This window comes from Cajanus cajan, chromosome 10 (genome assembly GCF_000230855.2).
Source record: "Cajanus cajan strain Asha chromosome 10, NIPB_CcT2T_4, whole genome shotgun sequence".
Classification (NCBI taxonomy): Eukaryota; Viridiplantae; Streptophyta; class Magnoliopsida; order Fabales; family Fabaceae; genus Cajanus; species Cajanus cajan.
In genome coordinates this window covers 20,115,309-20,124,793 of record NC_138526.1, presented here as the reverse complement: position 1 = coordinate 20,124,793, position 9,485 = coordinate 20,115,309, and the positions used below count along the sequence as shown (strand labels likewise).

General features: G+C 34.2%; 1 protein-coding gene across 1 annotated transcript; it reads right to left on the bottom strand.

Annotated features, from left to right (window-relative positions):
* Positions 1 to 567: 567 nt before the first annotated feature.
* Positions 568 to 9,250, bottom strand: LOC109806257 (uncharacterized). Its single transcript, XM_020368630.3, has 3 exons — positions 8,943 to 9,250; positions 6,091 to 6,402; positions 568 to 846 (listed from the first exon to the last, which is right to left on the bottom strand). Exons 1-3 carry the CDS (start codon positions 9,233 to 9,235, stop codon positions 792 to 794), a joined length of 660 nt encoding a protein of 219 aa, XP_020224219.1. The 5' UTR covers positions 9,236 to 9,250; the 3' UTR covers positions 568 to 791.
* Positions 9,251 to 9,485: the final 235 nt, after the last annotated feature.

The following is a 9,485-nucleotide window of genomic DNA, read 5'->3' as shown; positions in this document are numbered from 1 at the left end:
TTGAAAGGCAAGTAACTTAACATATTTTAATGGAATTTAGACAAGTATCTCCTTGCAATCACTCCAACCTGTACCTTTCAAAAAGACCTAACAAGCCTGAATATATTTATAAAACCTTAAATGAAGCATGGAAATAACATTCATAGTAGGCTTAAATACGTTTTTTTGTCCTTGAAATTTTAAAACTAGCATTTTTAGTCCCTACAATTTCAAAAACAAATTATTTTAGTCCATATACTCAAATTTTGTCACGAAATTTTTCAAATATTGTCGCAGAAAATCTATCTACTAGTATTCTTATAAGTGAAAACAACACATTAAACCTAGTAGATGGTGTATATGTGTCTCGATCTATCACTTTTAAATATGTTATTGGTGACATGAGGGACTAAAACAAAAATTTTGAAAATTATAGGAACTAAAAACAACAGTTTTAAATTTGAGAAACCTAAAACAAGTTTACCCTAAATTTAAGGGACTTAAAACATATTTAAGCCTTCATAATATTCTCAAAATCCTAAATCATAATTGCAAAATCTAATAAATATGCTGTGAAGCAAATCACCCTTAAATTTCAGCTCCTTTTTCTCTTTCTTGGCTGGGATGGCAGTTAAGAATGTAATATAATCAACAAGACGGGTAAGTACAACCTAGGGATATAAACAAACTTAAAAGTTAAGTACACATTCTACAAAAGCAAGCACTTTCAAGAAGGTGAAGTGCCACATCTTCAAGTTTAAGTTTCATACCCATCATTGATTTCAATAAGCAAACTTCTAACGCTAAAAATGTTAGTGATGTTTTTTGACAAAGAGCTTGCTTATGTCTTCTGTAACAACATTTTTCCTGAAAATTACAAAATCAGAAATTCATAAATAGATATATTTCAAAAAGAAAACACAGACATTTCAGCAATGAGAATGTGGAGAACACACAAGCTAGTATATCAGCTTTAGCATTGCCAAAAACAAAATAGTAAAATAAAATATTAGGACTAGGGAAAAAGGGTGTGGCAAAGTACTAAATGATTATCCCCCTAGACATTAAATGCTTCTGGAACAGGAACATCCAGCATTTGCAGATCAATTTGCAGTCTGCCTACAGGACTTGAGATAGTAGGCATTATTTAACTAGGGATAATTTTCAACTTTTCTAGGAAGCATAGAATTTTAATTGGCAATGTCATCAAATGCCCTTTCTCAGCTGAAAACTATCTGTAAAAAGAAAAACTAATGAAAAAATAAAATAAAATAAGATGGCTTAGTGGGCACAAGCCAGGTGGGATCCAAAGAGAGATGTATGCACACTTAGCCCCCAAGCAGAGAGGTTGTTTTCAGGATTTGAATTCGTGATCTCTAGGTCACAGTGCCATATAAATGCACCAAGGATTACCCTCTATAAAAAGAGAATAAAACAGAACCAAGCAAAAATTTCATATTTCTATTGCATCCTACTGTAGTCCAAGTTCAAGTTACCTAACTCTCTACACAAAGAAAAGGGAACATGTGTGAATGAAACATCTTCTCATCAGAACAATCAATTGTGATATTTTAATTTACTAGTTACAACTATGAAATCATCCCGGAAATGAAAAATACAAACAGTGGAACAAAGTGAACACTGTTGCTATAACAACTTACTCTTCTAACAGAATATGATCAGAAAAGTAAAGAATATATTGAAAAGTACTGGACTCCTATTGAAATCATTCTTCTTCAATCTGAATCAAGATGATTGCTGAATCAAGGGGAAGATGGAAAACAAATTTACAAATAGGTGTTGCTCACAACTCCATGAAATCAGAGTCCCTGTTCTCTCTCTTAATCTCTGACCCAAATACAATCTAACACATCACTTCAATATATATCATCTTGGGATTTCATTCAATCTTGAGGTTAAGTAGATTAGCTCATAATTCTGCTAATAAAGCACCCCTTTCAAATACTATCTGATTAACTAATACAACAAAGGGGGCGGTAGTTCGTTTGAGAAGAAGTGGGGTATCTCAACCATATACAACATGAACCCCTTAACGAATATCAAATTCAGCATCTCACAAAGGAATTTCTTAGACAAACTTTAAGAAAATGCAGAAATTGAAATGAAAAGGAAAAATAGATTGAGGTAAGAAATGAAAGAACAACGCTATAATCCTAAGGATTGATAAATTGTGAAAAATTTGTCACTTTGAATTTAGAAATTCAAACATAAAAACCAAGGGTAGTTCCTAAGAACCTAGAGAGAGAATCCTCTCAATCAGAAAAAATCCAAATTCTAATTAATTCATGTTCTCCCTTGGATGCTTACAAGAGGTGCTTATTTATAAGCTAAGCGACCACTCATGTACAAGTAGTTAGTTTCCACTAAGAAATGAATTCCCACTAGCACTTATTTTCCATTGGAAATGACTCCCTACTATCCCACTAACAATCATATTGGTTTAGAAAACCTAAAAACACTAAAAACTAACCTAAATAATATGAAAAGACATCTGACTTATTTAATTAAAAAGAAACACGAAAATTACATTAAAATTAAGAAAATGGTTTAAGTAACAATTTAGCCCAAAAAGTAATTAAACTCCCACTCATTAATGCTTCAACCCATTAATGCTTCTTGATCATATGAATTTGGGCTTATCATGTTGTCTTCAAATTGAGCTCAAGCCTTCATCAACTTGTAGAAATTAAAAATAGATGATATATCCTCATGGGTCTTGTTATGCAAATCAGTCCATCTTCTATATTCCTCAAATTTTTCAATCAGGATTAGATGTTTCCTCCAGACTTGAGCTTGTTTCAACTGAAGTGGTCACCAAGTGATTTAGGGCCTCTTTAGCCTTCTTACCTCTTCCAAGTGCATCTACTTGAAGCTATTATACTTGGTAGTTGGTACCATACCAAACCTCTACCGAAATAAACCACTTGGGCCAGTGTTTAAGTCTCTCATTGGAAAATGACCTTTATTACAATTGAAAATAGAATAAGAAATGATGCAATGTATTATAATTTCTCTCAAGTATATGGGATGGAGCTAAACTCCTTACAATAGTGAAAACAACACTAACAAAAAAGGAACAACTCAAATAACCTTGAGACAGAGAGCAATGCCCTCAGCTCCTCCACACTCCCATAACCATTCTCCCCCTTCTTTCTTCAAGTTAATTCCCCCCTTTATATTCTGTATCACACTCCCCTCCACTACCCATGATTTCCACACCCCATACCCCCTCCCTTTGCTTCCCCAATGTGTACATTCTGTTACAACTCCACTTTTCTCTTTCAAATTTCACCTCAGCTGCTAGTCAAACCCCAATTGTCTTTGGGCCCCTTTTCCTTTCTCACTCTCCTTTCAGTATTTTTCTTTCTTCTTCTCCAAAATACTTACGAAATGGGCCTCACAACCTGCCTTTGGAAAACTGCAGAACCCTCTCCATTTCCTTCTTTGTTTTCTCCTATTTCTTTCTTTGTGATTACGTCCTCTTTGTTGAAGCAAGGGTTGCTAAATAATGATAGTTTTGGTTAATTTTATTAGTTACAATGTTTCTAGTTTATTGTTCTTGAGTCTTGACATAAGTTTATTACATTCTGTCGTTTTCTTGTTATACTGTGGTAGCCACAAAGTCCATAACAACATCCACCACTTTGTTGTGGCCCATGAACTGCTACCTGTGATTAATAACATCGTTACCAAAGAAGGGCCATTTGCTGGCAATGGCAACGGAGATGTGGGAGCAGCTGAGCACGAGTTTGAGCCTGTGGTACAAGCAGAGAAGTGAGTGTAGATTGTAGATAGCTAAGATGTGTGAGAGTAGGAGCAAATGTGTGTGTTTTGATGGGTCATAACGGTTTGATGAGCAATTAAGATTTTTCTCTGGTCATTAGGCTTTAAAACAGGTCACTGATACACATCTGTTTTTTTTATCTAATTTTTCAAGTTTATTTAGCTGTTATTTCCATCAGGGCTATCAAAACTGCTATGAAAATAATGGCGACCATCATAGGCAGACATGTGAAAGCTGCCATACCAAGGTCACCAGCTGATGTTTTTATCAAAAATCTGCCATGCCATACTGCAAGGATGATGCCATGGCTGCTATTTGACAGTACTAGCTTACATGAATCTTCATATGCTCTTTAAACAGAAATTGCTACCTCTCAATCAGAACGTGAAGTAGCCATTAAAAAGCAGGTGCTATTTCTCAAAGGAATGGTGCTTGACATTTTGGAAGAAAGTGGGATGCTAGATTGTAAATCAATTGACACACCAATGTGGAAAAGAAATGGAGTAAAAACAAAGGGGCAAAGTTTACATCAGAAAGGTTCATTGGAATGTTATATCAAAAAAATTAACAGAAATCAGAAAGATAATCAAGCATTATCGAGAAATACTCTTCAAAGCAACAATCATCACTAAAAGCATCATTCTCTCTGTATTAAATAATATCATTATCCAACAAGTTTTCAAAAGTACAGTGAAACTCTTATGACACTTCATTTTAGCAGAGTTGTCAACAAATAAAGTCAGGAAAGTTCAATCAGAAATGTTGAAAAGTTTCATTAAAATGATCCAAGAGTACATAAAAAAGTCAAGGCCTATAAGATAAGTCTAATAGTTCCTTTTCCTAACATATGCTTAAAGACAACAAAATGGTCTGAAAATTCTTCAAAAATCAACCAGATGAGTTATAAAGGTCTGAAAAGCTCTCACTAATAGCTATTTAAAACCCCAAGCTCTATAAATATGGTTTTCACAAGAATGGTTCAGGCAAGTTGTTAATCGACTTAATTATACTCCATTGAATCCCTAGAAGTTCACCCTTCAGATAAGACCCCTCTTTCTTGCCATTTCCTCTTTTGCTAGTGGGGATGGCTTCCTTACCCAATTTTTGGAAAATTCCAACTAGGGATAGAAATAGGTCAAGATGCTTGCCAGGGGTTTAGATTAGGCCAACGTCAAGCTCGGTCCATTTACCATATAATTTAGGCCAAATGATTTACAAAGGCTAAGCTTTAGACTATTTGAAGCAAATAATAATAATAATTAGGATAAGAATATTGTTCTCATCATTGTATTAATTTTTTTACTATAATGTTTTGAAATTATATGTTTGTTGGTGTATTTAATTTAAAGCTTAAACCTATGCTGCTACACCAACTTACATATAAGTTTACATCTATTAGCCCAAGGTAGGTTTTGTTAACCTGTGTGAAAGGTTTACTTTTAAAGTAAGTAGGCTTCTAACCAGTCTTTCAAATCAAGGCAAGATCAGGCTAGGCTAGGCCATGTAAAGCTTAACCTAGTTTGGCTCATTTGCACCTCTAATTCAAAGTTAGGAAAGTAGGCCACAGATATATTGGCATCTTGCACCATGGAGGTTTGGAAACTGCCACCCATTACTTTTCCATTCTGTTGGAAATTGTGGTTATAACTGGTTCAACATTATGGAGATAGAGGGTAGGGAGTGGCAGAGTTGTGCCTTTATTGCTAGGATGTAGGGTATTTGAGCAATGTGTATGTTATAGCCTTTAGTCAGACATATCCACCTTCCTAGCTTTATAGTATAAGGCTATAAGCTAGTTTTTCCCCTTTCATTGTCGGTTTTCGGTCATGCTTCTTCAAAGGGGTTTCTTTTCTCAAATGCACAAGAGGATTGGAGAGCTCTACTGTGTTTATGTGTATTTTAGTATTATTTTATTTGCTCTCTTTTTCTTCACTTAAAAAGGAAGTCTCATTTTTTGTCCAAATAAAAATACTAATAAATAATGGCCTGTATAAAATCTGCTCATAATCTCAACAAAACTAAAATATCACAGAAAAGTGAAGAAGAAAAAAAAGTATTAAATTGATGAAATCAATATCTAAATTATAAACAGACAGCAGGCCAGAGCTCATTTCAAATTCAATCTAATTGCACAACTTTAGTAAATTCACCTCATGTCATCATTCATCAATTCAAGATCTGCTAATCATTGAGATAAAATTTAAAAACAAAGTAACAAACAAACCTAACTTCTAAAAACACATAGCAACAAATGCAGAAATAAACCAAAAAGAAGACAGCTATCTGTCAACACATCAACTACAAACCTTCCACTGATCTGAGGTGGAAACAGCATAGCACCGCCAGTTTCTGGAACAGTCCTTGAATGAGGCAAGTTTCCTCTAGGAACTTTACTACGAACAGCAGAGGAGGCCATTCCATTTGAATCTCGCTTACGTGAAGCATTTTCAGCTTGAGCTGCAGCAACTCGAGAGAAGTGGTCACTAGCACTCATCAGATTAGATGAGACAGCGGGTGCATTCAAAAGAAAAGAAGCATCAGGAAGTTTCTCCACTGAATGTGAAGATGAATGTGGTTTATTTTCTAACTGCTGGTCAGACGAAGATCCAGATTTAGTCCTGCAAGTTAAAAATGGATAAATGTCAAGAATAGAAAACAATGTTGATCAAGAAAGGTGAAATGTTAGTATGTTACTATAGTTTATGTTGGTTGTACTTTCTGTAAGACTAGAAAATCACACATAAGCACCCTGCACAGACACATGTATGTCTCAAATATGCCTTTATCTCCAGGTCCTTTCTTTCTTTTGAATTTTTCAGGAAAGCAGTTTTATGGGATCTAATCTAACTCACTAATGCAGTTATGATGTCCCTTTATAGTTAACATGTATCTTACACAGAGATTGTTAAAAAGTATACATTCCATTTTTTCTGACAAGAGAATGAAATTTTAATTAGAAGTGAATAAGAGATATATAATATGGGTAAGAAAGAACTAAGAATAAGAAATAGGTAAACAAATTGAAAACAAAAATGGGAATTATAAGGAAAACATTTCTAGCACAGGAACAAATAACCACTTCACTGGTTAAAGATTTTAAGAGGAGGTTAATGAGAAATTGTTTACTGACTTAATTACTGGTTGAATGGTTATATGTTCCTAGATTTGAAATACCTTCTACCAAAATTTACTTTTTTGAAATTTCCCATAAGAAATCATTGTACAACGTCAGCACAAAAGAATGGAAAAATAGTAAAATAAATGCATTAGAATTAATTATATGAGCAGAAAAGGACTCTCTGCTCTCTCTGAATATCCATCAAAGATAGATCCCTGAAGAAACCATAGCAGTACAGCATAAGAGAGCTTCCACAAAAATTATTTCACAGATAAGCTAAAAAGACATAAACAACAGAATTCTAACTGTAAACTCAAACCAGGTAAACACCAAGGCTTCTTCATAAAGCACACTGTCACGATGATCTCTTCTCCCTTCTGTGAAAATTGTATAATCTTTTAAAGGGCATTGAAATTGCACAAAGATTCAGCAAGAAACACTCACAAAATTTGGATTGAATCTAAACAAGTTAGCATGACTATTTAGCATTGTATTCCCATATTGAAAAATTTACATTTAGTCTTTGTTGAAGCATCAAGAAAGAAAACATTATCTTCTAGGTTAGGCTGCAATGCAATACTGTTCTTTTCAATAAACAGTTTCAGTTGAGTTAAGAATATTGGGTTTAGGATTAGGAAGAAAATGAAAGAGAAATGAGAAGTTGTCTCCATGTTATTATGGCCCCTACAAGATCCTCCAAAGAATTGGTTCGGTTGCATACAAGCTAGACTTGCCAGAGAATGCTCGCATACATCCTATTTTTCATGTATGCCTACTGAAGAAGGCACTGGCATCATCACCAGTGGCACAATCTCTAGAACCAATCCTAACCGAGGAATGGAAGTTACAACCTCAACCAGAAGATGTGTTAGCTGTTAGGTATGGGCGTGAGGGAGCAAACTATGAATATGCCACTTAATTATTTTAACCAATTGTCATATGTTATCAACCCCTCCTATTTCATAAGTTGTATTTCTAATAGGGAATTTTTAGCAGGGATCAAGCCCCCAAATTCTGCTAAAAACTGGATTTAATAAGAAAGTTAGTGGTGGAAGTCATAGCCATTAAATTGTAAACAACAAGAAAATAATTTAATGCACTAATGTAAAGCAATTTTATACTATTATCTAATCACAAACTACCATATACGGTAAATCTGTTAGCTTTTACAATAACTATCTTAAAAGTAATACCAACAATGTTTTTTTATTAGTTGAGACTTGAGAGTGTAAAAATTATTATCCTGACAGTACATAACCATTAAACTCATAAACAAACAGCCATATATTTCAAGTTTCAACATTGAACTTTTAGTTCAGATAAGTTAGCAGGTCAAAGAAACCAAACAATTTGTTCTCCTATGCTTGTTATGGATCCACACTAACAAGGGTTGCCCCTTTCACAATTAAGCCATTGCCTATTGCTATGTTTTCCACTTTTCCCATAATAACAATTCTGAATTCCCTCTCCTTCTACATACTCCTCCTATGATTTAAGCTGACCGCTAAACCAACTCTGCATCTAACTACCTAATTCTACAACCATTCTAACCACTTTGCCTAATTTTCCTTTTACTCTTCTGTCTGATTCCCATCACTGTGACCCTTTTTTTCACTAATGTTATGCTTTCAAGTGATGATGGTCATACTAATAGACTCTCCCTTGTGTTAGTGACCATAGTATTATAAAGTACAGACAAAACTCAAGAATTAATAAAATGCCCAACACAAACAACTAGTATTTATTTGTTTGTGTTGACTCTAAACCAAAATAAATGGCAACTACAACATGAGCCAAGGTATCAAAACATTGAAATTGCGAGTGAATGACGAAAATTCATGTCTATCCTGGTGAAAAACAAAAACACTAAAAAAAGGAAACTAATTTATTTGTGCACTCACTTATCAATACTATGATTTAAAAAAAAAAAAAAAAAAAAAAAAAAAAAACCTAGGGAATCAATCACACTCTAAAATAAATAACTAAATAAATAAAAAGAATTAGAATAACTGTGCGAAGAAGCGAAGGGAGAGGAATTACTGGGTACGAGGAGGAAGAGGTTGAGGTGGCGGTGAGCGGCGTTGGGGTTCCTCTTCTTTATTGAGTTCTTCTTCTTCGGTGGGTTCCGAAACGTCGTCGTCTGAAGAGGAAGCGTAGTCGACAAGCGACATTTCTGGGTCGACGGCGGCGTCGAAGTTGCGGTGGTTCTCAGCCGTTGACGGTGGTGTTGTGGGTTTCTTCAGCTGTGTGACAGTGAGCGTGAGAGCCTTGGCTTGGTTTGCGCCTTTGGATTGCACCACTACACAAAAATAAATTTTCCTCTTTCTCCACATCCACCTCAGGAAAAATAAAAAATAAGAAATAAAAAAATAAAAGTTGATGTTAAAATATTTTTCGTGATAAAATTCTACCACTGAGCAGTTAAATATTCAGTGGCATTTTTTTAAGCAAAATATTTGGTGGGTTAAATATTTAAGTTTAATTGCATTTTTTTCCTTTTATTTTTATTGATTTATAATTTTGATATTTTCTTTTAAAATTGAAACATTTAATTACTATAATTTTTATTTTTTTCATCAAATT

Bases quoted from the DNA above. Each gene is read 5' to 3' on its own strand.
- LOC109806257 (XM_020368630.3), bottom strand. From the start codon at position 9,235: ATGTGGAGAAAGAGGAAAATTTATTTTTGTGTAGTGGTGCAATCCAAA. The intron at 6,403-8,942 runs GTAATTCCTCTC...TTTAACTTGCAG, and splicing joins CCTCTTCCTCCTCGTACCCA to GACTAAATCTGGATCTTCGT. The intron at 847-6,090 runs GTTTGTAGTTGA...TGTAATTTTCAG, and splicing joins CCACCTCAGATCAGTGGAAG to GAAAAATGTTGTTACAGAAG.